The sequence below is a fragment of the Salvia hispanica genome, chromosome 1, assembly GCF_029641045.1.
Source record: "Salvia hispanica isolate PSC_SH4W2 chromosome 1, Shi_PSC_v1, whole genome shotgun sequence".
Classification (NCBI taxonomy): Eukaryota; Viridiplantae; Streptophyta; class Magnoliopsida; order Lamiales; family Lamiaceae; genus Salvia; species Salvia hispanica.
The window spans coordinates 52,526,642-52,546,200 of NC_142692.1; the positions used below are offsets into that span (position 1 = coordinate 52,526,642).

The following is a 19,559-nucleotide window of genomic DNA, read 5'->3' on the forward strand; positions in this document are numbered from 1 at the left end:
TATGTGTTTACTGTTTGCAGGTCATGTATTAGTTGGAAATCACAGTTGCAGCATATTGTGGCCTTGTCTACTACTAAGTCTTAATATATTGCTATCACTGAGGCAATGAAAGAAGCTGTTTGGTTAAAGGGAGTTCTCTCTGAACTTAAGTTTGTGAATGAATCTCCTACTGTGTTTTATGACTCTCAATCTGCTATTTAGTTGTGTAAAAACCCTGTTTTTCATGATAGGACAAAACATATTGATGTGAGATTTCATTACATTAGAGATATTGTTGAAAAAGGTGAAATTTTTCTTCAAAAGGTGCACACTGACAAAAACCCTGCTGATATGGGGACTAAATGCTTGCCTGTTGATAAATTGCTCACTTGCATTAGGATTTTGCATTTTGATTGTGGTTAGCATGTGCATGTCCCGGGGGTAAGTCCTAGGTGACTCTGTGAGCCTTGGCTCTTTGAGATCACTAGGCATGAAAGACCTACAAGACTAGTTGATTTACCAGTAGGTGATCTTCTTGTAATCTTGTTAGGCAATGCTTTGGTTATTTCCTTGACTAATGAGCATTAATGTTCTCTGGTGTCAGGATCTAACCTTGTGGGCTATGATGAAAATGCCTAAGCCTTTAGTCTATGATTGGTTTCCTAGAATAAGAGTCCAAGGTGGAGTATGTTGAATTAATGTGGCCTCTATTCTTTGGGCTTGGTTTATTGATGCCTGGGTTGTTATTCTTATTGGACTTAGCCCAGAAGCCCAATCACTTATCGAGGACCGCTGGATTGCTGCCACGTGTCTCCTCCACCCAGATTGTGTCTGCTGGCCGTTGGATTGAGGGTTTGGTGTGTTTGTGTGTTATGTGAGAGTAGCCGGTTTGTCTTCTCTCATTATTCTTCACACTCTCTCTCTAATCTCTGAAACTCTCTGACTTTCTCTCTTCGATCTTCGATTGCTTTGCCGATTGATTCCTTGAGGATCTTCACCATTTCTTGAGTGAATATACAAGGGTTTGTGGTGTGGGAAGGCAACTGCTTCGGTTGCTTGTTGTGTGAGAACTAGGGTTTTGGTTATGAGGCGTTTCCAGTGATCTAATCCGGTGGAAAGGAGTGGTGTGGTGAAGGTATCGACGGTGTGAGGGTAGACTCCAGTTGATTCACCGTTGCTCCCTTGGATTTGGTTTCTAGTAGAATAGATCTTGGCTATGTGGTGGGCTCTGAGCCATATGTTGTGATCTATTCTATATTGTCTCGCTCTTTGTGTGATTTACTTGTATTTGATCCGAAAGGATCTTGTATTGTGAATCTAACAAGTTTCTTGAGTGTGCAGGTACTCCAAGAAGTCAAGGTTGCTCAAGAACCCTAGATAGAAATTGTTACTGTAATTGTAATAGTTGTGAGGGCTTCTTCTTTGTAACTTGTATACATATCAGTCGCGTGGTTGGAGTTTGACTGAGCTCCCTTAATGAAGAACAAAGAGGTCTTGGTAATTAGTGAATCCGACCCTAATCTGATCCCTACAACTTCCATTGGAAAAGGCAATGATGAGTCATTTGTAATCCACGGTGGTTTACTCGTGGCGATGGTATATTTTGTTATAACTAAAGTGAATGAAGAGCTTCTGCAGTCTTTGTTGGCCATTGCGATTGGCGCATTTTGCGCGGTGGTCAAGAGCATGAGTCATGCTCATGTTGCTGCAAACTTTCTTTATGAATGGGTCCTTAGTCAGCAAATTTCAAAACCTCAAGCTCTTATATCTAGGTTCCTTTTAAATATCCATTGAGATTATGCAAGTGTCAATTTTTGCAACATGTTTTATAATAGCCAAATTTCAGAGTTGCACGCCTTCTTTGCTTATTGGTTTCCACCTTGAGGACAAGGTTAATTTCAACCGTGGGGGAGTTGATACGAGCATATCTCTATGAATATTCCTCATACCTTATTATTTTCAACCGTGGGGGATTTTGCATATCTTTACATATATTTGTTTCTTGATCACTAAGTTAGATTAGTGGTAAAAATCGGACTCTTTGTTATCCTTGGAACCATTCATTGAAGAAATATAATTATATTTTACTGTTTTTTACTTTTAAGCAATTTACTTCTCCCAGTCTTTGTTCATCAAATGCTCGACGGAATTCCTTCCGCAAATGGACCTCTTTTATACGGCGATTTTTCGCCATTATTCTCCAATGCGAGTTTTACTCGTATCACAGGTGTAGGGAAATTTTTATCTCCTACCTTATATGTTCCTCCCTTGTCACACAAGTTGTTACCAATAAGTCACGTCATTAAAGAACATAATTGTACTCTTAAAGGAGTTGTTTAGTTTGCAAGATTGTATATCGAGATTAAATATATAGTGTGTTTGGTTTGTGAGATAGAATCCCACAACTCAATCCAAGATGAGTAATGATGTGATAATTAGTCATGACTACACCGTCCAACTAAAATAATCTCTCAACGTAATCCTCTTGCTCTAGCACAAAATTATGATGCTCGGGGCGTGAATGGACGTGTTTGACGCTTTCTTATAAGTAGAAGCCTGAAATCAACTCGAACTCGTCCATCGCGAGTCACTGGGTTGCAACTCGGCGACTCGCTGGCCCAATTTAAATTTTCGCGTCATCCCAACAAGTCGATGACTTGCAAGTCAGCGAGTCGGTGGGACCCCTATGGAAAAAGTGTTGGTTTCAGCAAGTCGCTGACTTGGCAGTCAACAAGTTGCCGAAACGTACCAGCGCTCTGATTCGATCCGTGCGCTCGTTTTCACCTATTTTCAACACTTTTTCTACACAATTTTACAAAACGGTCTAAATACCAAAATATAGAGAACATGATAAATTGATGCCCTTTTATCGGCAAAATGTATATAAAATTCATTCAATTCTAAACTCTAAACACGTGCAAAATTTATGCTTATCGGATGGGATGGATTGTTGGAAGTGTTGTCTCTTGGTTAAAAATAAATAAAAGTGGTGTGGAGAAATGGAAGTGAACCTTGCTTTGAATATTTTCGAGGTTGATGGTAGGATTGGTCGACATCTGCCCTATCTAGATTCATAATTATGCATATATTTGTGATAAATGTGGAAGAACGAATTAAATTAGGCAAATTCATTTACATCAAGCTCGATCCACCTAATATTAGTAAGGTTTATACTATACTTGTTTCCTCTTCTTTCCTTCCACACGTTTTTCTCTCTTTTTTCTCAATATGCACGGCTCCTACACTAAAGATAGGTCTGTATATTTTTTAATTAGTATTTAAGTAAAAATTATAATTGAATAATTTCATTTTCTGCACTCGTTTTAGGAAAATAGCTAAAATAGGGAAAGAGTAAAATAAAAGAGAGGATAATATAGATAAGACTCTTCTCTACATTATTCCTCTTTTCCTTTAATCTATCTCGATAAAGTGAAATAAGTGAAAAAATTGACAATAGTAAAAATAAAATTGAGTTAGTTATCATAATTGACTTTTTAATCGAGACTGTCAATCCATCTATTAGGTGGATTTTTTTAACATATCAAAATATAAAAATATGACGGACCTAAAAATAACACATGCTATGAAAGGGATGTATCCAAATCTTTTTTCTATATACTGTTCAAACATTTAACTGAATCTCAGCCCCACAATTTTGTTATTTAATGGTTAGATTAATGGCACGTGTCATTTAATAATGCACATTTTCATTCTAATAATGTACACCGACCAATAATAACATTACATTCTAATAATGTAGATTTTCATTCTAATAATGTACCCCGACTAATAATGTAGCATTATAGTCTAATAATATAGTTGATCACAACCATCCAATTCAAGGATCCAAGGGTTGTGATCTGTTTGAAGCTTAACACTAAAAAGCTGTTAGGACCCTAATACACTACTATGAAATAATTAAACTTGTACATCAAATATAAAGCTAGGATAAATACTATTAAAACATATAATACCAAATGGAACATTAGAGGAACTAAAAAGGATGACAATGTTCAAATTGATTGTATAAATATAGCCATACAAGTAAGCATTACCTTGTAGATTCCTTTTTATTTAATTGTAAAATGAAATGTATATTAGACTGTCCATAAAAAATGTAGTATCATTTTTGTTATTTTGGGATGTCCAAAGAAATAGTACTACTCTCTAAAATTGAAAAGTTTTTCTTTCATATTTTATCTACTTTTTCTCCTCTCTCTTCTTTATCAATTTTTTTCTCACTATTTCTCTTACTTTACTTACTTTTTCTTTTTTTTTTCCTCTCTTTTTTACTTCACCAATTTCTCATTAAAACTCGTATAGATCAAAATAGAACTTTTTTTTTTTTTTTTACGGAGAGAGTAATTAAACTTGTATACCAAATAACAAGTAAAGCTAGAATAATTACTATTAAAGCATAGCTATTAATACCAAATGGACTACGAGAGAAACTAAATAAAATGACAATGTTCAAATTGATTGTATAAATATAGCCATATAAGTAAGAATTACATTGTAGATTCCCTTTTTATTAATTGTAAATTTAAACATATACTCTATACCTACTTTGATTTATGGTGACATCCGTGATTGTATTCATTTTTTTTTTCTAGCCATAATTTCTAGGTTGCCCGATTGGATTCTTCCTAATGTCAACTTATCCTCATGCTTTTTATAGGAAAAATTGTTAAATACTCCCTCCGTCCCACATAATTTTACACACTTTGACTCGGCATGAGTTTTAAGAAATGTAATGGGAATTGAGTTGAAATAGTTGGTGGGATGTGAATTCTACTTTTAAAGTATTAGTTTTATAATAAAATGTGAGTAGGAATGAGTTAGTGGAATATGGGGTCTACTACCAAAAATGGTAAAAGTGAAATGAGTAAAATTATATGGGACGACCCAAAATGGAATACTGGGTAAAATTACGTGGGACGGAGGGAGTATTTCACTAAAATTGTTATAAACGGCAATAAGATATCGGTGTGCACATATTACAACTCATCAAACTCTATTATTATTATTATTATTATTATTATTATTATTATTATTATTATTAATAATAGTATTGTATTGAGTGTGAACGGTGGGTTATGACTCTTTGATATTTTTATTATGATTGTTTAAATCAATTATTTGACTGAAAAGATGGCTCGAAAATGAATTTGTAAAAAGATATGGGGTGGAATCTTAAAATTAGGGAATTTGTTGGGATCAAACAAGCTCTTCATTAATTCCTAGCTGTAACCGTTACAATATGAGAAAATGAAAATCATCTTCCCCACTCTCCATCTCACTCTTTCATCAACTCAAATGCAAGCTTCTCTCTTCAAAATTTAACCCCATTTCTAAACAAACCTACTCCTCTTCATTGGTTGTGCAAAGAATTGAATTGATGGTGAAAGGTGCTAAATCCGTCCGGCCCGAAAATGGGCCCGAATCAAAACAGGGAGCATTCGTGGAGGTCGGCGGCGGCCGGGTGCGGTTTCAATTGGATCTGAATCCTGAGGAAACCACGATTATTTCCTGGAAAAAGATTCTCAAAAGAGCAAATTTGAGTAATGCCGATGGGCCCGGCCCGTCGGCTCCCGGCCCATCTTTTGAAGCCCCTGGCGACGAGCAGCCAACTCCTCCTACTGCGGCTGCCTCTCAAATGAATGAAACGGTAATCTTGCATGCAATGTTGTTATTGATGATTTTGTGAAAAAAAATGCTGCATGTTTGTTAATTATGTTGAATTTGCTGGTGCAGTTATGTCAGAGTTAATTAATTCATTGATTTTCTTTCTATATTGTGATTTTTACTATTTTGAGCTACTAGCTTTGTAGGTATATTGTTGGCCTAGCTTTTATTAACACTCTGGTTTGGAAAATTGTTGGTGAATTCGTATCCGAGATCTGGTTTTGATTGGGGTGGATATTGTTTTTTTATATGCAGAACTTGCAGGGCAGCAGGGATGGGGAGGATCTTATTCTTCACAACATGCCTGATGATGATGATTACAACACCGATGATTCTTTCATTGATGATACAGAGTTGGTGTGCACTGCTCTTTCATCAAGTTGCCTTATTTTTCTGTGCACATGCTTAGTTTGATTTTATCACCATAAATTTAACGTGTTACCATTTTCTTTTACAGGAGGAATCTCCAAATATTACAAATCTTGAGAATGCCTTTGGAGAGTTGGAGAAGGCAGTTGCACAATGTATCTCACTACTTATATTACATCTTAGTTTATTTCTATTATTTTAGTATGATCCATGCCATATTTATTGTTTTGTATTTTTGCATAAACAGTTAGACCACCTTCTACAGATCCTCACCAGGATCATGTTAATCAATCTCACTCCGACAAAAAGAGATTGCCTTCAGAAATAAAACTGGAGCTTGCAAAAGTGGCTAGAATAGCGGTACTCAAAAGCAATTGAAATTTTTCCATCTTTGTTACAAAGCTAACTTATAGTACCATCTTTTATATCTATGCTTAATTGGGCAGTATAAGTCAAAACCATGTCTTTTATTGTTCAGAGCTCCTGCTATAGACGGATTCCAGAGGATGTGATCAGCCGTCTAATGACCATTTTGGGCCACTTGATGAAGATTGCGACACTGAAGGTATTTTCCCTCTTTAAGATAACGACTTTTACTTTTAAGGTTACTGTGTTTTGTTCTTCTTGCTATCTGGCTTTCACATAAAAATCGTCCATCATTGTTTTGTTGGTTGTCTTTACTGTTTGATGACCTGGAATACATATTGACTGGATGGTTTTGGTCCTGTCATCTCATTATTTTGACATTCCATATTGATATTTTGCTGTTGATAACCTTTTTTTGTGATGACATTACAGAAGTATGTCGAGATGGAACGCTATGTCTTGGCTGAGACAAAGCCAAAATGTTAAAGACATGTATTCGAAATGAACTCCTCTTCTGAGATGCATGGCTTAGAAGTAGATATTTGTTGTAGAACTATTTTCTTTATCACCAACAACTGAAGCACTTTAACTTTTGGGAATATTTTTTTTCCTAAACCTTAAATTTATATGGTCATCTAAAGTTATGTTTTCCTATCAACATAGACTAATTCCTCAAGTAACAAACGAAGAGAATTGTGAAGTTCACACGAAGAGTCTAATAATGGTCTATCTTTAGTCAGACCTCTATGTTTGCGAGCTGAAGACTTTATTATAGCAATTACAAAAGATCAATTTGATGGAATTTTGCGAAATTTATTTTTAGTAGTCTGAAATTCATTCTCTTTTATAAATCTTCGGGGGATTTAATGAGTCGGAACCATCCAATGAAATCTAACTAAAATTTTTCTTTATCCATCCATGCTACTTTCTCATTTTGTTTCTTTTTCTGTTCAAACATTATGTAGGGATGTATCCTTATTCATGGTAAATATTGTTATAAACAAAACACTAGTTAGTCCATTGAGTCTTGTGATTAAACGGTTAGATTAATGTCACGTGTCATCTAATAATATAGATTATTAGTCTAATAATGTACTATTTTAGTAAAATACTTTAGCATTTTAGTCTAACAAGGTAGATTATTAGTCTAATAAGGTAACATCTTAGTCTAATAATGCAGCTTATCACAATCATCAAATCCAAGGATACAAAGGCTGTGATTTGTGATGTGCTTTATACCAAAGAGGTGTGAGGACCCTAATACACCCTTTTATACATAAATTTGAAAATATATGTCAATAAAATAAAGAATCTCATGTTGAGTAATAGAATGTTCACTCTATGGTAGAATGTTCGAAAAGGATAACAATGCTACAATGAAACTACAACGCAGATATATATCCAAGTATGGTTAGGGAAATAAGTTTTCCGTTCACTCTTTAACATACATAGAGCATAACAATAAATTAGTTCCCACTCTCATCGTAAGTTTCAATTAAGATGCCTAAGATTGTAGGTTTATCGTCGCGGTTCCTACTGTTTTTGTATCTAAGATATGTAATATTAAACCTCGCCCTCGAGTGGGTAGCGCGTTTCTTTTATAAAGGAGTCTAAAAGTGAGTTGTAGCGATAACGACTAGGATTCTAGCATGTTCACATATTTTTATGCATGGGAGGTCTATTCCATGTCACACATGATGGACTCACTATATATTTCATAAGCTTTGGATTACATATATATATGTGTAAGTCTATAGTTATAAGCCAGTATACATATGTGAAAATAATATATGGTAGTTTATAGCATTTACATCACTAGGATACCATTTATTGAGGAATCGCTCAAAGTGTGTAGGATTCTACATTTTTTTTCCTTTGATGCGCTATTCCATGCGACACGTGGTGGACTATACCGGGTGCTTTATTTGTCTGGAATTAACGCGTATTTGATTATATAAAATTATTTACGGGGAAGAGGGTGATAATTTCAACCATTTTTGTGCTTCTTGATTATGTTATATTTATCGTTGTTTTTTTTATTATTGTTTAGCATTATTAGCCTCGAATATAATGTGTTCTCAAGTGTGATTACCACGCTAATTACTGAATCATTAAGCATATCTATTGGCAGAGAAATCTTCGAGCTATGGCTAAAGTGGGATTATCGGCTAAACAAGAGAAATATGATAAAATACAGAAGATGAAACAAGAAGTTGCTGAAATGGTGAAATCACGGGCTGCGGGAAAGAAACACAAACACAGTTTCAACCATGTGTTGGAAAATAAAATTTGTAAATTATATGATTTTTATGTTGAGGTATGTATCTGATTTCTGTAGCTCAAGAGTATGGGAAAATAAACATTAAACTAATCCCCCGAAAGATATAAATAGTATATTTTAGTTTTTTGTAGGTTTTCAATCCTAATTGTTATTTGGTTTTCATCTCAGACGCTAGAAGAATTCTCAGGACCTCCAGTCGAAACGCTATATGAAGAGGTAATTTAAATGTTGAGTTAACGCCAATGCCTTCTCTGGATAAGGTTTAGTTAATTGTGTTTGCAGAAGATATTGATAAAAGTTAATAATACTTCATGCCAGTCTGTATGTTTTGCTGTGCCTACGTTGGAAAAATAGAAGTGCACGATCTAGTGTGCGTGGTTCATGCTGTGAATTGAATATCTGTATTTGGTGGTGGTTATTTCTTTGCCTGTTGTCTTTGTCAAACTATTTGATAACCATTATATTTGATATAATTCGTTGCAATGCAGCTGGCTTCATTGTGGCCCGGTGGCTTCATGAATACTAGTAGGATTAAACGCGCTATATACAGAGCTAAAGAAAGGAAAGGCATTCGCAGTTTCCGGGAGGTATGTTTTTAAGGTTTTGCCTTTAAGCCCCATCCTGCGCTGTTGGATTCACATAACTTTGTGGGCAAATAGTGGGACTTGTCTTTGCAATTAGAAATTAGTGGAAAATTGATGAATTATATATGATGTTCAAAATTTATGTCATGTATAATCATTGGTTTCTCCTTACATTTACTCAATGGAGTCCCATGTTAGTGTTTCATTGTTCTGCTCACAGTCATCCTCGTTTCATTTGTTGGCTTAGGATCGAGATAAAATCAAGGAGAAAAATGTTTTAACACAGGATGCCTCTAGCAATTCACATGGAACAAGTTAAAGAAGTTGATCACCAGCAGCAACCTACACCATATGGATACAAAGCCATAATGTTTGCAACCGAAAAAGAAAGCAAAATGGATGCACAATGCCGAGGTGACAGAAGCTAATCTTCTCCTTGAGAAGCTGGTAATTTTGTAGAGCGGAGAAAGGGCACAAACTTGAAAAGCATTGAACTTGCTAATATTTGTGTGAAAACATTGAACTTGATAATATTTCTGAGTTGTAATGAACATATATTAAATGTAAATGGATAAATAATTGAAAATGGTATAGGATTTTGGCTGTATTTTCGAGCTACCGAGAAATGTGAAATCATCTTTATTTGCACATCTAAGTAACTAACTGAGAAATTTACGTGAATTTATTTTCTCAATTTTACTTTATTTCTTCCATTCCACTTTAGTATAATACTGGTGTCAAATATAATGGTTATGATATATATAGGGAGGTGATTCATTTAAAAACCTTTTTTTTTAAATTAGAGCACATAATGTTGGTTCATGAATATCATAAATTGATACGTTTTGTAATATCAACTGATATTAATATATTACAGAATTAATATGATTTTTAGTTTTTAAGGTTCTCATTTTAAAATTGTTCTCACTAAAACTGTACAATATAAAATAATTAGTGTAACTTTGTATTAAATAGCCATACAACTAAGCATTAATTTGTACATTCCTTTTTAATCAATTTTAATATCAATTCTATACAACTAAGCATTACTTTGTACATTTGTTTTTAATCAATTGCAATATAAATTCTATACCTAATGAAACTTTGTATAAATCAATTGTAATATAAATTATATACCTAGTAATACTTTGTATAAAAACCATACAACTAATCATTACATTGTACATTCCTTATTAATCAATTACCTATTTTAATTTATGGTGACAACCGTGATCTTACTCATATTTATGTCAAGCCAGATTTTTCAAACATCAACTAATGCTCACATTTTTTATAAAAAAAATTGTTAAATGTTTCACTATATTAATTAATTATTATAAACATCAATAGGATATTACTGTGCATATACTATATCTCATCTAACCTGCCTATCATTATCGTTACTAATAAAATTTTGATTTTGATATGTAGGTTATAACTACTTGAAAGAGTTATTATGATTTTTTTAATCGGGTAAATAGAAGAAACAGAGCTAGAAAATGAATATGTAAAAAGAATTTGGGTGGAATCTGAAATAATGAAAGTAATGTCAGTCATAATTGTAACTTGTTGAGGAGCTGCCACCTCCTCCTCCAACAGCTTCTCGTATGAATGAAACTGCGGATAATGAATCGAAGGAATCGCAGACGAAATGTTTGAGCAACGTGATTGAAAGGATCTAAAGAATGTATGCGGTAAGATTGTCATTTTCATTAATTTTCATTTTCATTAATTTTCATCACTCAAATTTGCCTTTTTCAGAAGCTTTTTCCAGGAAACAATCGTGGTCTCCTTGGTATTCAGCTCCACTTTAAACCGCACCCGGCCGCCGCCAACCTCCACTGACGGTCCCTGTTTTGGTTCGGGCCCATTTTCGGGCCGGGCAGATTTAGCATCTTTCACCATCAATTTTGTGCTCTTTCAATAAAGAGAAATAGGGTTGAACTTTGGGATGTGTAACGGTAACAACTATTTCTGTTACAAGAGACAAATGATTTTACCCAATTTATTTGCAAATTCATTTTTCTTCTAATTAAAATGATTTGAACAATCACAATAACTCTATCGAATTAAAAAGCATAGTCAATTATAGGTTTAAATCAAGCACATTTATATGATTTCGCTTTACTCTTTTTAGGTAATAAAAGAATGCACACAATTGAGGAGCAATTATGCACATCGGTCACATAATAAATTTGATATATGCCAGACAAAATGATTACTTCATCCGTCCCTAAAAATTTGTCCCATTTTTCTATTTTCGTCCGTTCCACAAAATTTTTCCAATTTCATTTTTACCATTTTTGGTGGTGGACCACATATTCTACTAGCTCATTCCTATGCACATTTTACTGTAAAACTAATATATTAAAGTAGAACCCTCATTCCACTAACTTTTTCAACTCACTTTTCATTACATTTCTTAAAACCCGTGCTAAGTCAAAGTGGGACAATATTTGGGGGACGGATGGAGTAGTATACATACTTGACACTAGTTGATTTCCTGCCTGCAAAACTCAAAATAACAATAATACGCACCCACTAATATCATCTTCACGTTCAAACTATCTCCAATCATACACTAAATCTCATTTTTCGTCTAGGAAATTTCTGTAGTTATACTGCAAATTCAAATACTCCTTCTGTCCTACAAAGATTGTCTCACTTTGATCAGTTACGGATTTTAAGAAATATAATGAAAAGTGAATTGAAAAAATTAGTAGAATGTGGGTCGTACTTTTATACATTAGTTTTATAATGAAACGAGAGTAAGAATGAATAGTAGGGTTGTGATGCAATAGGGTTGAACTTTGAAGAAACAAGCTTGCATTTCAGTTGATGAGAAGGAGGAAATGATTATTTAACTTTTCTCATACTCTTTGGACATGTAACGGTTACATCTATTTATGTTACGAGGAATATTATTTTACCGAAATTATTTGCAAAATTATTTTTATACTATTTAAAATGATTTGAACAATCACAATAACTCTATCAAATTAAAAAGTTTATTCAATTATAGGTTTAAATCAAGCAAATTTATATGATTTCGCTTTTATTTTTTTAGGTAATAAAAGAATGCACACAATTGAGGAGCAATTATGCACATCGTTCACATAATAAATTTGAAGCCAAACAAAATTATTACACCATCCGTCCCTGAAAATTTTTCCCAATTTTCTATTTTCGTATGTCCTACAAAATTTGTCCAATTTCATTTTTACCATTTTTGGCGGTGGACCCCATATTCTACTAATTAATTCCTATTCACATTTTATTATAAAACTAATATATAAAAGTAGGACCCACATTCCACTAACTTTTTTCACTCACATTTTATTATTTAATTTAAATACTATAATTACTAAAAACATTTCCACAATATTAAAATGCATTATAAATATTCTAAATACTATTATATATTAAAAAAATAAAAAAGTGCATAATTGAAATCATAAAAATAAAAAATTGAGTAATTAAATTCCTAATTTGATGAAGGTTAGTTGTATAAAAAAATATGAGAGAAATATGAGAGAGATAATTTCATGTAAAAAAATGGATGACGGCACGAGTGCAGCGGCGAGCACGCCGCTCGTTGTGCCTAAGGACGAGCTCTTCTGCAGGAGCACCCGTTGCAGGTGCTCTTTGTATACATACTTGATACCAGTTGATTTCCTTCCTGTCAAACTCAAAATAACAAGAATATGCACACACTAATATCCTATTCATGTTTAGACTATTTATAATCAGTACGCTAAATCTCATTTTTAGCCTAGGAAATTTATGTAATTATACTGCAAATTAAAATATATTTTTTGCATTTGTCTATGGAACATAATGAACTAGGAGTATGTACTGTAGCTACTACAAAAATTTTGTGAGACATACTCCCTCTGTCCCACTCTAAAAGTGAACCATTTTTCTTTTTGGATGTCCCACTCTAAACGACACATTTCTATAAATAAAACATCACTCTTTCTACTGTTTTCCTATCTCGTATTTAATTCTCTCCACTTAACTAATAAAACAACACTACATAAAATTTCGTGCCGAAATAGAAATGTTGTAGTTAGAGTGAACAGAGGGAGTATATTAATAAATAATATAAAATTTGAATTTGATATAAATACTTGGAGTTAAACTACTTTTGATATACATATACTTTAAAAATAAATTTGAAATTACAGTAAAAAGTTGGAAATTGCCCTCATAACAATTTTAGTGAAACATGTAAAATTGTTTTTAAAAGAAATGAGGATAAATTGATGTTTAAGATCACGGTTGTCATCGTAAAACTTAAAAAGTATGTAAAGTTGGTTGGGCTAAACTAGATTGCGTAGAAAGCTTTCATATATTTTTAAAAATTTTACATATTTTTAAATTTTATAGTATTATATATTATAAATAAAAAAAATAGTTATATCTATATAATTTTATATTTTTACTTATAATTCATTTATATTCTATTTTAGAATTATATGAAATACTATATTATTTTCTCCATCCCACATATGGTTTCTTTAGGCCGTCTCAACTAGCTTAATGCATTATTTATTGGCAAAAAGACCAAATAAAAAAAGAAGAATATAGTAAAAGACTATTATTGACCTATATATAAAAATAGTGTAACATTTATAATGAAAGGTTAAACTTGAAGCAAAGATTTAAATAATCTCACTGTGAATTTATCTATTTTAATAATCAATTACTCCCTCCATTCTTCAAAATTATAAACTTTTGTAATGACACATAGTTTAATGTAAAATTAGTAAAGTAAAATAAAGAGTGTGTTAGCGAAAAATGAGTAACACCTCATTAGAGAGAGAAATTTCCTAAAATTGGTAAAGTAAGAGAGAGATAGAAAGAAAAATGTATTAGTGGAAAATGAGTCACACCTCATTAGAGAGACAAATTTCGTAACATAGAAATTTTTTTATTTTTAAGACAAATTTCGTAACATAGAAATTTTTTTATTTTTAAGAGACGGACAAAAAAGAAAGACTTTCTATTTTTAGAGGACGGGGGAGTATTAACTAATAAGATTCTAAATTAAATACAAACAGATGATTCAATACTCTAATTGGGTAAAAGTTAATTATAATCATTCATTACATAAATAAAACTAAATGTTCAAAACTGAAATTGATAATCCGTTCCCTCGTAGTTGAGTAATTTTTATATATTGTAACACTTTTATTCTCTCTTACTTTTTTCTCTCTTACTTTATTCTCTCTTACTTTCTTATCTATTTATTTAACACACTCAACATCTATTTCTTAAATCCAGTGCCGAAAAACTTCACCTCAACTATGAGGGAACGAAGTGGTATAAAATTTCTAAAAGTATACAAATTGTTAGTGACACATAAAAATCGGTTTTAATTTAGTTAACGGACTATATTTAGGCTTCGAAATATCTCAACTCACAAGTGACAAAATAAAAGCGAATAAAAGCTTTAAAGGGTAATGAAAAATGTTGCAAACCATAACAACAATCCCGTATGGGCAGTGCAGTTGGTTCCGGAGAGATAGATTTGCAAAAATGACCAAGGACCGAATCTCACTACTGCTGTGTAGTTGCAATACCTTTCAAACACAAGTGTGAGGCATGGGAGTTGGCAACATAGTGGCTTACATCCCTCTGCCTTTAGGCCAGGATGAAGGAAACCCTTAGGGCCTTATTGGTATAGTGGGATGAAATGACATTTCTACCTTCATTTACACATTTCATTTAGAATTACCATTCCATTCCACATGGTACTAGTCATTCCTTCCATTTAGCTAAGGATGGACCATTCCATTCCATTTTTCTGTTTTCTTTTTATTTTAGATTTTAATTATAAAACATAGTAGTATTATACTCCCTTCACGAAAAATAGACCACATTTGGCATTTTTGGTTGTTCACGAAAAATAGACCAAGTTTGAAAAAGCGTCTCACATTTGCTACCTAACACAATTACACACTACTAATAATATAGACCTGCATTCCACTAACACACTTGTCTTTTACTTTTTTCACTTCTCTCTTACGTACCATTCACAATGTGGTCTATTTTTCATGGACGGAGGAAGCATTATATTTAAATTTAATATCAGTCAATTTTATAATAAAATTATAATTTTAGAATTTTTAATTATTAATAAAAATCCACACTACGCACACATTGCGCGCACACACACTAAACACACTCTCTCCACACACTACACATAATTTACACACACTACTCAATTTCATTCCATTTGTATTCCTTACATTAACCAAACACAAGAATGGAATGGAATCCACATTCTATTCACATCCTCATTCCATTCTCATCTCCACTCCATTCCCTCCTTATTCCATTTCATCATAACAAAGCCCCTTAGGGTTAGGATTTCAATTTTTTTATTTTTTTTTTCATGAACTGTAACAACAAAACAATTATAAATAAACAATTAACTGGGAAGACCTGTATCTAGCAGAAATAATTACTGGAACAAAATACTGCTAAGTGGTATTTTTTTCAAGCTTGTAAGAAACGTGAAGTCACGTTTATTGCATAGTATCAGACCGCGAGATTTACGTGAATTTTATTTTAAGCCATTCCACTTTAGCGGAATAATGGTTCAAATATAATGGATAATTTTTATAAATAATACCATACAAGTAAGCATTGCATTGTAGACTCCATTTAAACAAAAATGGTTCAAATATAATGGTTATTTTGTACATATATATACCCAGAGTCCTATTAACCACAAATGCACCCTTAAAGAGCGAACTAGAGATCAAATTAAGGCCACTCATTTTTCTTAATCTTATGGTTATGATTAATTTACAATTAATTTAATATTTTATTAAATAAAAACTTTTTTTTTTGGATTTTTTTAATTTTTTTAAATTTTTTTTTAATTTTTAAATTTTTTTAAAATAATTTTTAATATTTAAAAAAAAAATTTATTCGATAAAAACTTGCTGGAGTAAATAATGAACTATATTCACTACATAATGAACTAAATGAATGTATGTTATGAACTTATTACTTCATTCAGTCGTGCTATTACTTCATTCCGTTATTTTATTACTTCATTTATTCATGCTATTACTTCATTCTATTAGTTTATTACTTCATTTATTCATGCTATTACTTCATTCTATTAGTTTATTACTTCATTCAGTCATGCTATTACTTCATTCCATTAGTTTATTACTCCATAATGTTTATGACATAATTATCTTTCAGTTGGGTTCAGAGTTATTACTTCATTCCGTTAGTTTATTACTTCATTCAGTCATGTTATTACTTCATTCCGTTAGTTTATTACTTCATTCAGTCATGTTATTGTTATGAGCTTATTACTTCATTCAGTCGTGATATTACTTCATTACGTTAGTTTATTACTTCATTTATTCATGCTATTACTTCATTCTGTTAGTTTATTACTTCATTCAGTGATGTTATTACTTCATTCCATTAATTTATTACTTCATAATGTGTTATGACATAATTATCTTTCAGTTAGGTTTAGGGTTATTACTTCATTCCGTTAGTTTATCACTTCATTCAGTCATGTTATTACTTCATTCTATTAGTTTAGTACTTCATTTCGTTAGTTTATTACTTCATTCCGTTAGTTTATCACTTCATTCAGTTAGTTTATTACTTCATTCAGTTATGTTATTACTTCATTTCATTAGTTTACTACTTCAATTCTTAGTTTATTACTTCATTTTATTAGTTTATTACTTCATAATGTGTTATATCTTTCAGTTGAAATAAATTCAGTATATAATGAATGCAAAAAATTACTTCATAACATACATTCATTTAGTTCATCATGTAGTGAATATAGTTCATTATTTACTCCAGCAAGTTTTTATCGAATAAAAAAAAAAATTTTAAAAAATTCTAAATTTTTTTTAAAAAAAAATAAAATTTAAAAATTTTAAATGTTTTTTTAAAAAAAAAATAAATTAAAAACATTTTTATTTAATAAAATACAAAATTAATTCTAAATTAATCATAACCATAAGATAAAAAAAATGAGTGGCCAAAATTTGATCTCTAGTTCGGTCTTTAAGAAGGGTTCGACATTGATCACAACTCTATACACCCACACAAGTAATCATTATTGTAGATTCCTTTTAAAATTCATGATATTATTTGCCAATTTCAAAGTTCACGGAAAAAAACCCAACTTTTTGAAAGTCTGATATTAGGTGCCAATATCCCAATTTAAAAATATGACAGACCAAAATAATAACACATACTATGTACTCCCTCCGTCCCAAGGAAGATGTCCCCTTTCTTGGACGACACAGGATTTTATGCAAATTTATTTTGTGTGTTAAGAGGAGAGAGTAAAGTAAGAGAGAGGGAATAAAGTAGAGATAAAAGTGTTTCCATTTTAAGTAATGAGTCATTTTAGTTGGGACAAACTAAAAAGGAAAGTGGGTCAACTTCAATGGGACGAAGGGAGTAATAATTAAATTTCTATATCAAATAGTATAAAGCTAGGATAAATACTATTAAAACATATAATATCAAATGGAACATTAGAGAAACTAAAAAAATGACAATGTTCAAATTGATTGTATAAATATAGCCATACAAGTAAGCATTACATTGTAGATTCTTTTTTAATTAATTGTAAAATCAAATGTATATTAGACTGTCCACGAAAAATGTTGTATCATTGATACGGTATATTACCTAGGATTATCCTCATATCTATTATTTAGTTAGTTATTGATTTCCGATATCTTTTCATATATTCTTAGTATCTTTATTTCTTGTTCCCTAAGTCAGAATAGTCTTATAAATAGGAGATATCGTATTCTTCTATTTCAATTAAGAAATATCAATTATCCTTTTATTTTATCTTTACGCTTTTATCGTATCATTCCTGGTTTGATCGACCGGCAAAGCTCCGGCGACTATCTTTTATCCTTAAATTTGACGTCGGAGTGATCGTCGGGCAACAGCTCCCGCGACGTTCGACGCAAATTATCCGAGTTAAGGAACTTCATCCTTAACAATTGGTGCTTCTATTTTCGAACTCATGGCTGAAGTCAATCTTTCTTCGTGGTCGGAGATATCGCACGCATCTGAAGGCTTGCAATTGACTTCAACAGCAGTAACGTGGGTGAATATTCTCGCTAGGTTGGCTAGAATCGAGTCCCGATTGCTTGAGCATGAGCGCAGGGTAGCAGCAATGCTCCCTCCGTTGCAACCCGAACCTGATCCACCCGACCGAACCCAGCGGTACACCTCAGCACAGGCACCTTACCCGCCCTAACAGCCACTATATCAGCCATATCCGCCACATAACAACCTTTGGAGCTTGCCTGACGTTGTTGATGTTTCAACCAATTCAGCACCGCCGACGCCCCCTGTGCCGATGCCAGAGTCATACCACCGCTATTTCCAACCTGCTGCAGCTGCTGTCCGGCAACCACCACAGCTCCGTGACCCTTCTTCTTAGGTCAATATGCCACAACATCAGGTTCTGAATTCAACTCCGACATATATAGCCTCGGCGATTTCCCCGACAGATTCCACTCAAAGCCGCTTCTGCCATGGACAGTATTTTGCTGTGATGCAGCCACAGCTCAGTCCGCCAAACCACTGCTGTTCAGCAATGACACTGCCCGCTGCAGCCCCGCCGACACCTATGTCGTGCTACACTATTACGGGAAAGCTCTATGGGGATCAGTTGCCTGTAAATGGATCACCCGAAATAACCGCTGTTGATAGTCAAAGTAATGTGGCTAATTCTGTTGGAAACCAGATTAGGCCAAATATGTTGATCGAGGGATATTCAGATTTGCCATGTAAAAATGGTGGAAAAGTTCATACAGTACAAACATGGACCGATCTTGCCGCTTCAATCCATTGATGAGACTAGACCTGAAAAAGGAGCACCTGAAGAAGACTCCGAGGAAGAGATCTCCGATGTGGAGAGGGATCCTGCTAAAGATCTTCAGGAGCATGTCGAATGGCTCAAGGTTGAGCAATGCATGCTGATTGAGGAAAAACGGTCAGTTGAGCTCAAGGCAGAAGAGCTCGATATAGCACTGATGGAGATGGTTAAGCAAGATAATCATCGACAATTAAGTGCTAAGGTGGAACAGAGAGTTGTATGGGCTTCGGACCGCTCTAGTTGAAAAGCACGAACAAGAGAACACAAGGACTCGGATCCAACACAGTCCTCCCTCGGTGATTTCTTATGGGAATAATGAAGGGAGTCGTTCAACTATTCGGTGTGCGTTTGATCCCGGCGGGGATAGCTTGCCAAAGTTTCTGTTTGCGAC

At 33.1% G+C, this 19,559-nt stretch overlaps 1 protein-coding gene across 1 annotated transcript; it reads left to right on the plus strand.

Moving 5' to 3' along the window:
• The first annotated feature begins 5,286 nt into the window (after window positions 1-5,286).
• LOC148934116 (ubinuclein-1-like) lies at window positions 5,287-6,989 on the plus strand. Its single transcript, XM_089065196.1, has 5 exons — window positions 5,287-5,647; window positions 5,920-6,021; window positions 6,122-6,393; window positions 6,512-6,598; window positions 6,832-6,989. Exons 1-3 carry the CDS (start codon window positions 5,378-5,380, stop codon window positions 6,233-6,235), a joined length of 486 nt encoding a protein of 161 aa, XP_088921322.1. The 5' UTR covers window positions 5,287-5,377; the 3' UTR covers window positions 6,236-6,393; window positions 6,512-6,598; window positions 6,832-6,989.
• Window positions 6,990-19,559: the final 12,570 nt, after the last annotated feature.